The 11,153-nt window shown below is 39.7% G+C and overlaps 1 protein-coding gene across 4 annotated transcripts in view; it reads left to right on the top strand.

Moving 5' to 3' along the window:
• MICAL2 (microtubule associated monooxygenase, calponin and LIM domain containing 2) overlaps positions 1-11,153 on the top strand; it is a 193,348-nt gene that overhangs the window by 76,780 nt on the left and 105,415 nt on the right. For 3 of the 4 annotated variants that reach the window (XM_019519567.1, XM_019519566.1, XM_019519568.1), the window contains exons 16-17: positions 8,828-9,014; positions 10,352-10,440. In XM_019519567.1, coding sequence (XP_019375112.1) covers positions 8,828-9,014; positions 10,352-10,440 — 276 coding nt within the window. Of the gene's footprint in view, positions 1-6,961; positions 7,070-8,827; positions 9,015-10,351; positions 10,441-11,153 lie in introns of all 4 variants that reach the window. The other variant, XM_019519569.1, reaches the window with a different exon arrangement.

Genomic DNA, 11,153 nt, shown 5'->3' with positions numbered 1-11,153 from the left:
AAAAAAAGTTTCCTCAAGAAAAAAGTTCTGGTTTCTTGGTTCTTGGTTTCTAAAACAATAATCTTTCCCTGCCCTTCCTCAGTTAATTATCATTCCATGTTTTGTCTCCTTTGCACAGCAAAATTTCCTAGGGTGGGAATGTATTATATTCCACCTGCAAACCATTAACTATTTATAGCAACACATAACCCAAATTTAATAATGTCTTGAGCACATAGTGCCTATCTTCAAGTACAGTGAATGTTATCTTAACAATGTCCTTGGAATTACCAGCTGCAATTCTACATCAGTTGCCTGTGTCAATGTTGCCTCTGTCAGCCCCACTAAAGCACTTAGGGCAGTGTCTACACGTGTGCTGCTGTGGAATAAATTAGTTTACTCCAGCCTAATATGGGTGCATGTGTAGACATGTAACGTTTACTGAACAGCTAAGTAGTCTACTGCACAGTAAACATCTTGTGTAGACCTGCCCACAGTTTAGTACAGGTGACTTTTGATTACTGCTGACCTGAATCTTTGTGGAGAACGAAGAATAATCTCTAGAAGTCAAGAAGGTTAGAAGTGACAAGAAATTTAAAACGTCCTTTGACGAGCCCGTCATAAGCTTTACGTCAGTGAAGCTAAAGACAGTAAGTCACAAGGATTATAAATGTGTTGCAATCATTTGGCGTAGCTGTCTGTAGTACATCAGATCAACTATGTAACTTCAGTGACATGATTCTAATTACCCACTGAAAACAAGGGTTGGGTGTTTCCGAGACAGAGTAATTTACTACTCATAGTTTGCTTAAGTTGTGGATGTTGGGCAAAAAGCTTAAATTGGCAAGTGCTGTCATAAAAGAAAAACAAGCAGAGTGGCAAGAAGAGGAGACAAAAGATAAAGATTGTGTTCTTTCAGGCAAAGACCATGTTTTTCTTTGTGTTTGAAAAGTACTTTCGTGTCTCATTGTTTTAATAGCTGTGGCAACCTTAATAATATACAGAATGAAAAAATTCACTCTTGTCCCACCGGAATAATTAGCTAATGAATTAGGCTTGGAAGCAGTTATTATCAGGTCAGATAAACCTGCTGCAAAGCTTTGGCAATGTGCTATTTACAATTTGTGTTCTGAAATCTTCATAATCGTTTACAAAAATGTCTTGCAGCATTTCAACAGCCTTTTAAAAATATTTGCTCAACATCACTTGGTATTTTGCCTTCTGGCAATGTATGAAATTACTTAGTAACAGGACACTTAAACACCCAGCATCACTACTGTGGATAGGTCCAGGTTATAGACAGAAACATATCACATGGAGTATGGTCAGAAAAAGGCAACAGCTTAAGCATATGTGGGACTTCATGTACATTGCTAGTTGTATGAATGAAGCTGTGTTTAAGTGCTCTAAAGAACTGGGGCATAGGTGTCGAGTAAATGAACAGCAGGCAAGCAAATGCAACAGAGCTATTTTACTATTTTAAGGTGGGTGAAAATTGGCAGATTTGGTAGATTTTTAAAGATGATTCTTTTAGTAGATGAGTGTGTGGCTAGGTACTCTCCTGTGACTAAACTTTGCTCAGCATAGGAAGAGTTCTTGCCTTCTCTTCCGAGCCCTGTGAGAAGGCTGCTGTTTAGTGCCAGTTGCACTAGTAATTACTGTAATGTGGGCACTAGTCACTGGAATTACAAAGACTATCCCATTTATTTCATGTAGACTAGTGAACAGCCCTTAGCTGATAATATTAACCAGTTAGTTGAGAATGGTGATGTGCACTATTGTCCTTAGTTGCAGTCACTTTTTGTTTTACTTTGAATTTGTGTTCAATTATGCTTTTCAGAATTTTAGATTTAATAATAGGTGTAGGTATGCAGTTTTACTAGGTCTCATCTTGATCGGCTTCTCTTCTCCACCCATTTAAACAATTCCTGCTGACATTAAAACAGTCTATTAGATTGCAAGGTTAGTAGGTTAGCTTCAGTAGTACTTTGCCTACCCTTCAAATAGTTCAATAGTTATGCATAGCTTTCTTGTTCAGATTATCATTTGAGCATATAATATGATCATCTGCAACTTCCTGCTCCAGCTGATTTCTCAATACATTATTTACCTCATTATTCAAGAAATCACAATGTGACAACACAAGCCTGATGTAAAGGGCTTGGTTGGTAGACCACGTGTTGTTTACTTTTTGGGTTTAGTAGGTAGAAGTGGATTATCAGTCATCCAAAAGACCTTTGTGGCTGTAAATTGCTAGATATTTTACAGGTTTTCATACCATACTTTTTAATTAAAAAAGGGTTTTGTTTGTTTTTAAGCTCCTTTTTCAACCCCCTATGCAGCTTTATTAGAGAGGAGTAACTCTCATGCCTGGGCTAGTACTTTTTTCTGAGGTCATAAATTCCAAGACTTTTTAGCTGAAATGGAAAAAATAGGTTTAAATAGAACATTAAAAAGCTCTGTGTACCATTGTGCCTAGTCTGATTATTCTGCAGAAGATGAAACAAGAAAGCAGTAAGAGGCCAAGTCTTTCCTTGCTGCCAGGAGGCTGAACCTGTAGGTAGTGGGATAAATACTTAGCAATTATTACTTTCATGCTTTTTAATTGATTTCATTATAAAATGAAGGAGATTTTAATTAAGATGTGCAACATTTGGCTTCCAAATCTCTGACTTGGCCTTTTTTTTCCATGACTAGACTGTAGGTTTTCCCATCCTTTATGACAAATCCTTAGCTATTGTCATTAACTTAAAACATGTGAGTACCTCCATCAATGGCAAACTTTGAATGAGCCCATTTAAATGCTTTATTGGATGAAGTTATTACAGTACCTTGCAACAAATGAAGCCTCATATTTTAGTCCTGTGTCTTTATGACCAATTCCTTCACTGTTTTTTCTCATCTTATAAACTACTGAGATTTTCCATAAGATATCTGTTGTGATTTAATTACTTTTTTTTTTTAAATACAAGGCATCTTTTTCTCAAAATTTAGCTGCTGGGAATTAAGGTGTACATATAAGCAAGGAAATACAGTAATAGGAGTTTCTACTTCTGAAAAAAGTGGAGGGTGTGGGGGAAGGTAATGTTGCAGTGCTGCACATAAAGCTTCCTGTTTGCTGTGGGCACTTTCTCTTCCTCCTCCCTCCCCTCCTGGCAGAAGCTCTTGCTGTAGAAGCAAGAATCCTTTTTTTTCCCCTTTATTCTGCCTTCCAAAAATGAAGTGCATATCTTTATATGGGAGGTGTTTTATGTGGGAAAATAAGGTACTTTTGTGCATTAGTGAAGACTATATTTACCCAAATCCAGGACAACTCTGAATTTTAGATTCTATACATGGAAAAATTATAAATTTGTTATAATTTTCCATGTATAGAATCTAATTATTGGAGAGTTGCCTTAAATTTGTCGCTTCTACTGCAGTGGTGAGGACAGAAGTTAGGTGGGAGGCAGTAAGGGGTAGGTAGTGAGGGGTTAGTAGTAGGGAAGGTAGAGGGGGCAGGGAGTGGGTTTTGACCCCTACCTTTTGATCCCCTCACACCTTGCCCCCTGCCAACTGTCTGTCTCCACAGTTTACCACCCCCCACCCATGCCTACCTCTACCACTTCTGTCCTGCCTCTGCCTGTCCTTGTGCAGCCTCAGTCACCCATAGCTCCCCACTAGCTGATTATTCTTGTTTCAGCTTCAGCAGGCTTCATCCATGCTGCAGCCTGGGGCATGGAGCATACGTGCTCCAGCCTCAACCCAGCCTTGTAATAGAGCAGCAGCATGGTATCTCCAGCTCTAGCTCAAGACCTTTGTCTGAGCTGTCATCACTGCTACTGTGGGACCATGCAAATGCATGCTCTGTGCCTCAGGCTGGAGCAGACACTGAGCCTGCCAGAGCAAAGGCTGCAGCAAGGTAAGTGGCAGGAGGCAACAGAGGCTGCAGAGGGAGGAAATGAGGGTGGGGAGAGGCAAGGGTTGGGGAGAGGGGGGCAGATAGGGGGGAAGAGGCTTATGAGAGGGCAAGAGACCTGAGGCTACAGGGGGATGGGGGAGGGGGCAGAGGCAGTGGACAGGCAGCAGCTGTGGCTCCAGCTCTGACTCCAGGTTGGGGGTGGAGCCAGAGCTGCAGCAGCTGCCTAGTTCCCCCCTCCACCCCCACTGCCTCATACTAAAATCCCAGATGAGGAGTTTTTACCATGTGTTAAGTGGGAGGAAAAAAACCTCATCTTGAATTCCAATACATATGATAGTTTAATTTTAAAACAACTTAAGTGCACAACACTGCACATATGCAAGCATATGTGGAACTCGTAATTCACAGGTCAAAGATTTCTTAGGGTAATGAACCAAAAGGAAACAAAGCTCCAGAAGTTGACAAATGTTATCAGAAATGACCAGCTTCCTGCCTGTGCAGTAGTCACTTCCGTAGCATCAGTCAACATCTGCTGTGGTTTGGGTGAAGTGAATGTTATTTTCAGCGGGCATGAGACATTCTAGGATTATAATGAACTTAAGGCAGGGCTAGTACTTTATTGTATCCTTCTGCCTTCAGTTTACTGTTCCATTGTGGGTAACAGAGTCTGTCTGCAAATTTGGAACCACAATTGCATAGAAAAAATTATTTTTGCATTCCTCCTTGTTTTACAAATGTACTTAAAATAACCTTAATACTGACGTTCAAATGGTAGCTCTAGGAGGGTTAATGGAAATGTGTTCCACTGTATGATAGTGTCAACTGTGTGCATTCTATTATAATCAATGCAGTATTCCTAAGATCTGTTATGACTCCAAAATGTGTTAAGATTTGCCATTTTTACTTGAATACAAGACAAGGTTATTCCCCCAAATCAGCACTAGGAAGGAAGTCCCTCATCTTACTCAAGGAAACCTCATTAAATATGTTGCCTGTCACTGAACTGCTGCCAAAAGCATCATGTGCTCAGTAATGGAAAGCAACTATGAAGTTGATTAAATACAGCCAACACTGAGTGTGACTATAAAACACATATCCTATATTGCAGGGGTGTAGGTTGTAGCTGTGTTGGTGTAAGGACATAGGCAGACAAGGTTCTTGGGAGAATCTGATATCTTTTATTAGACCAACTTAAATAGTTGGCAAACAATTTTTAAGGATTGCTTGCTTAAAAGTTGTTTTCCAACTATTTAAGTCGGTCTAATAAAATATATGAGATTCACCCAAAGAACCTTGTCTGCCTATGTCCTATATTGGGCAAACATGCCGATGAGAACCTACTACAAGAATAGGTTAGTGCAGGCCATCTGAATAAGATGTATTGTGGTGTCCATTGTGCGCAGTCCCTCTCAGCACCTACTGTTGATTCAAGTTATGGTGAGCCACTACATTGTATATATTCTGTATACTTCTTTTTCACTCCCACAGCTGAGTTATGCTTTTCTTTCCAATTTCCAATTATTCCTGTTTCTTCACTAACCTTAACTGTCTGGCAAACATCACCAAAAGGGGCCCCAGACAGTTCACCCAAAATCCCTGTGTTGACCCCTCTCTCAGTCCCTTGCATATGATTAGTGTGGCCCCACCCTCCATGAGGTGGAGCCAGACCAAGTTGCCCTATGCCTCATCTACATATAAATATTTGGAGGATCTCAGGACTCATGACAAAAACACCCAGTTCCAGTCATGAGTGGGTTTCTAATTAATATACAGATCCTTTGTGTGGAGGTATTTGGAATACACACACATACTGAGCAGTGCTGAGCTGTGGGGTAACCATAGCTTGAAATGCTGTTGACTCTGCTAAGGCCCAGCCCAGTGAATGATAGGGTAAATCATGAGACTTTTGGCTTGGGACTAATATTATTCATACTTTATACTATATATAAATAGGTACAAAAGTGCTGCTTAAAAGTGTGTTTATGGAGTAACTGTGCTACAACTTGCAGCAGTTTCAAAAAAGACAAAATGCATTAATTCTGGATGAACCAAATCTATGAATACCTGTAGAAATTTGCAACATTTATTTCAAGGTTTCAAGGTTCAAATTTGCCCCTCACTTCCATCTGCTCAGGGAGAGCAGGGTCTGACAGTAGGGAGAGGGGGAGAGCTACAGGGGGAAGAAGTGGGGGGGAGGGCTACCTGACCCCCAAGACTTATTTTCCCTGATGTAGCAATGGGAGTGGGATAGATTCAAGGGAAACCTCCAATACTTGGATTCTATATCTGGAAACCTGTATAACAAATTTATAAATTTTTCAGATATAGAATCTAATTATTGGGGGTCATCTTGAATTCAGGGTTGTCTTATAGTAGAGTAAATGCAGTAAGAGTGTATATTCCATTATTATAAATTCTTGGCTTATTTTGCCTCATTTTAGTTTCTGCTATACTCTCTTAAACCAGAAATTTGTCTTGTTCGTATGCAGATGTTCTGATTATTGGCTTTCCCATGTGGTCTGCCTTGATGTCAATTTTAATTTATATTTATATGCGTGTGTGTGTGAATGTGTAAACCTACACATATACATATGATGAATTGGCTCCACACTTTCTCTGATTTTTTTTTTTTTTTTTTTAAATATCAAAATCATAAGGTAACAGAATAAGAATAAATAAGAAAAGAATGAATGTTGTGTCAACCTCAGCTGAATATTTTCTTATAGGTGTTCTCATGAACATTTTTGGAATAGTTTATAAAACTTTGCGATTTGGGGCTTTTCGATATGAAGTTGTAGTTTCTGCTTTTTATTGTTCCTTAAGAATATCTACATTTTATAAAAGTGAGCCCCAGATTCCTAAAAAGTACAATAAGAAAGAACAAATCCTTTTTTCTTTTATTTAGATGATGCATGAACATACCCACACTATGCTAAACTCAGTTTCCTTATAATTTCTAGCCTGTTTTTATCACTGCTTGCATTTCTTTGCATGCTTTCAAACTGGCGATGCGTTTTTCTCATAAAACTATAATTGAAACTCTTTTGATTCCGTTCTCAATCTTCTCCTTTTGCTGGTTAGATGACTGTAGGGAAGGTGTCACGTGGAATTGGTGCTGTGGCTGAAGTCCTTGTCAATCTGTATATGAATGATCACAGGCCCAAGCCACAGTTTTCCTCTCAAGAGCTGGTAAGGCTAAACCTATAAAGAATGAAATCAGGCAGTTTCAAGTAGAACAATACAGGGGTATTGTCCCAATTTAAGATTCTAGAATTGAGACGTTTCTGGTTCTTAAGCAACCTGAAATTTCTTATTTTAAAATCGTCTGTAGGAATTATGTACTTTTGGCAGAAGATGTGCCTACATGGAGGTATGCTGTAAATGTCTGGTGTCCTAATTTCAATTTATATTTTGTTACTTGTCTGTGAAACGTGCATCTCAAGAAGCATCTCTTAAATGTAATTACTGTTGCAATTAGTAAGATGGGGGTGGCTTCTAAAGAAAGTTTTATAAAGTACGTGTTTGTGCAGTTGCACTGACCACACATGTTGAATCATCATATGTCTCTTTGAAGAAAGCTGTTCTAACTTATGATAATATTGGATTTGAATTCAGAACCAGTCATTGGATGGAGATATATCGTCCTTCCCCACTTCTTGTTCTGTTTCTCCAACTTGTGCTTCTACTATTCAGAGTTGTCAGGTATTAAAAGACAAAGTGAAGTGTGGCTTTGTAAAGGCACTAAGCTATTAGCAAGCACTAATTTGTAAGCAATCAAGCTTGGCCATAACTCATCACTGGTAGTACTTCATTAACCTAGTATTTTCAATCTGTGCTGTGCCTTTTTAATTTTAATCCTGTGCTTGTTAACTTTTTAAACCTCCTGTATGGTGTATACTCACAGAAGTAACCTGTGCCTCGGCAAAATAGGGCACATAGAAGCAAATTTTGACTGGTGTTTGCATTTATAAGAACATACACAAGATGTATGGCTAGAAACACTCTGTAAATATTGAGAAATTACCCTGCAAAGCATGTTCCATTGGTGATCTCTTAAGTCAGTGGCTTAGTGCTACTTGTATCTACCCTGACTTTCCCGAATATCCTACCTCCTCCATTTCATACAGATTACTTTGTCTTATGGCAAAAATAATGGAGAGGTTGCTCTGCATGGGTAAAACAAGGATGTGCAAATAATGCTTCTTTTCAGTCTTTACATACATGCCTTTTGTGGAAAGCTCAAGGATGACTGGGCCTAACAGACACTGCACCCGTTGATGATAAACCTTGTGGGATTCAAAGAATGTCTCTTATTAGGTCTAACAGAAGAAAAATACTTTAAAGTTGCTAACATGAATCATATTGCAAAATCACAGTTCTGTAAAATATTCTGAATATACTTGCACTAGAAATCCAAGGACAAAAAATTAGAGGGAAGGGGCTTCCAAATTGTTCAGGCTGAGTGATGTTTCAAATACCAGCAGAGAATTTCAAATTCTGGCTTTTGTTAACAGCACCAGGCCACCCCCTTGGATTTGACTCAAAGCACGGCCTGGGGCTTCCTCGGAAGACTGTCATATGTTGACTTGACTAATCATTTCATCAGGTTGGGCTTTGACTGCATATGTGTGTTCTTTGCTGGGTCAAACATCTGTATATGCCTTCTTATAAAATCATAAACCTGCACTCATGCAGATATCGGGGTTTCAGCCAGCAAACTCCAGGGTAACAAACAAGTCATTTTGTTGGATATTACCTGCGTGTGTATATCTAATTTTATGTGGAGGTTTTTTAATTTTAATTTTTCAGCTATACATTTTAATTTTGATGGGGCAGGGGTGTCTGTAACTGTATAAAACCTGCAACTTGCTAAATTAGCATGTGCATATACTGTAGCATGTTGATAAGCAATGTATTTTACATACATTTTCACTGTATCCTTAACAGGTATCTTTGAGAAAAGAATTTCCTCAAACTGTAGGAGGGAGCGACATCTGCTATTTCTGCAAGAAACGGGTCTACGTCATGGAGCGGTTGAGTGCAGAGGGTCACTTCTTTCACAGGGAATGCTTTAAGTGTGATGTGTGTTCTACAACACTCCGGTTAGGGATTTATGCCTTTGATGTCGAAGAAGGTAATAAGAGAATATACAGCAGTATTTTTTAAATGTTTGAATGCTAAATGTTTATAATATAGCAGGAAAAAAAGAGTGGTCCAGGTGGTTCAGTCAGGAGATGTGCAGAGTTTCTTTTACAGTTCTGCCTGCGCTGACCTTTCATGATCTGCAGTCCCACTGTGGTTGCAGTCCTAAGTTCTTCAGGGAAGCCTGATATGACTACACTTTTGCTTAAAGGAAGGAATGTTTGTGGGAGACCAAATGTATTTCCTTGCTCTGGTCACAGGTTGAAATAAAGACCAAAAGAAGAGAGTGATTTCCTGTAATTGTTAATAATCTGGCCGACTTGATCATCACCCAGATATAATAATGTCTTTGTTATTCAGTACTCTGTGTGGGAATGAGTCAGGATAGTGACAGATTTGTTCAATACGGGAAGAATGGGTTCGTCCTTTTTTTCAAGGCTATGCATTAGAAATTGAAATCAGTTGTGTTAGCTGGCCTGTGGTACCATTCACTTTAAGTTTCTCTAAGCTTTAATGGTAATGGACTCAAGACCTGAACACCGTGGCTGATCTGTTCATTTAGGAAAGGATATGTTAAAACATGTGAACATCTCCTTTCCTTCCTCCAGTGCTCCAAACAAGAACTGAATTTTGTTGGCCTGATCCATCTCTACCTATGTCCCCTACAAAGTAGCTAAACATACAGCTGCAAAAGCAATTTCTTCAACTAATTGGTTCATTGATTTTTCCTGGCTGGAATTTTTAAATGGTTTGTGAATCTATTTCTAGCAGCTCAGAGTACTTTATTAACCTTAACACAGATTCAGCCTTTTGAAGTAGCTAGGTACCATCACCCCACGTTACAGTGGGGTTCCCTAAGAACAGAAACAGCTGTTGCATTTGTCCTGGGACCAGTTGTACTTGTCTTGTTCTGGAATAAAAAGGTCCTGGGTACACACACCATCCATTCAATCAGGGTATAGTGAACAGCTGAATGTATTGCTGCTTTTCTGCCATTGATTCCATGATGCAATCTCAGAACAACCGTTCAGATGCACTTTGTGATGGCCTATTAGCATTTCTTATCCTGTGAACCATTAAGGATTTGTCTTGGCACAGCGTACATGGATGTTTGAATGATCACACTTTGTCCTGGAATAAAATGGTCTCTTCTGCAATATCTGTTGGTAGCCTGACTTGTGCGATCTATCAATGGCAAAACTAGGAATAGAGGAAAGGAAGTCACAGTTCCCCTAACCAGTAGATTGCAGTTTCATTCAATTTACAAGTATATTCATTTGCATCCCTTTGATCTCCAAACTAAGTATCACACCTTTTTTTTTTTTATAGGTAAATTTTACTGCAAACCTCATTTTACACACTGTAAAATCAGCAACAAACACAGAAAGAGAAGAGCCACATTACCGATACAAGAAAAGGTATGTTTTGATTAATATTTCAGAGCAAGAGAAGTGGAGGCAGTTTCATGGGGTTTTGGCTCAGTGTGTGTGGTTGGTTTATCACCTGACAATGGCTAGCACAGTGCTATGGTTTACATTTTATTGTGTGCATTTAGCATGTTTATGGTTTGGGTTCCAATAGTTATAAATGTAGAAAGTGAGCTTTAGCTAAGGTACAGCTAAAAGCTGTCCGGAAGGCTTTTGACACTGTCTCTCACCCCGTTCTTATTAAGAAACTGGGGGGCTGTGGCGTAGACACCCACACAGTCAAATGGGTCGCCAACTGGCTGGAGGGCCGCATCCAGAGGGTGGTAGTGGATGGGTCCTTCTCAACCTGGAAGGACGTGGGCAGTGGGGTTCCGCAGGGCTCGGTCCTTGGGCCTGCGCTGTTCAACATCTTCATCAGTGATTTGGACAAGGGGGTAAAAAGCACCCTGTTCAGATTTGCTGATGACACTAAGATGTGGGGGGACGTGGGCACACTAGAAGGAAGCAACAGGCTACAATCTGACTTAGACAGGTTACAAGGGTGGGCGGATGAGAATAGGATGGGTTTCAACACAGACAAGTGCAAGGTGATGCACCTGGGGAGGAACAACTGGCACCATAGCTACAGGTTGGGGAACTCCCCTCTTGTCAGCACGGAGGCGGAAAATGATCTTGGAGTCATCATTGACTCCAAGATGAACATG

Source organism: Gavialis gangeticus, unplaced genomic scaffold, assembly GCF_001723915.1.
Source record: "Gavialis gangeticus isolate Ggan-Ray unplaced genomic scaffold, GavGan_comp1, whole genome shotgun sequence".
Taxonomy (NCBI): Eukaryota; Metazoa; Chordata; order Crocodylia; family Gavialidae; genus Gavialis; species Gavialis gangeticus.
This window is presented reverse-complemented; position numbering and strand designations above follow the sequence as displayed.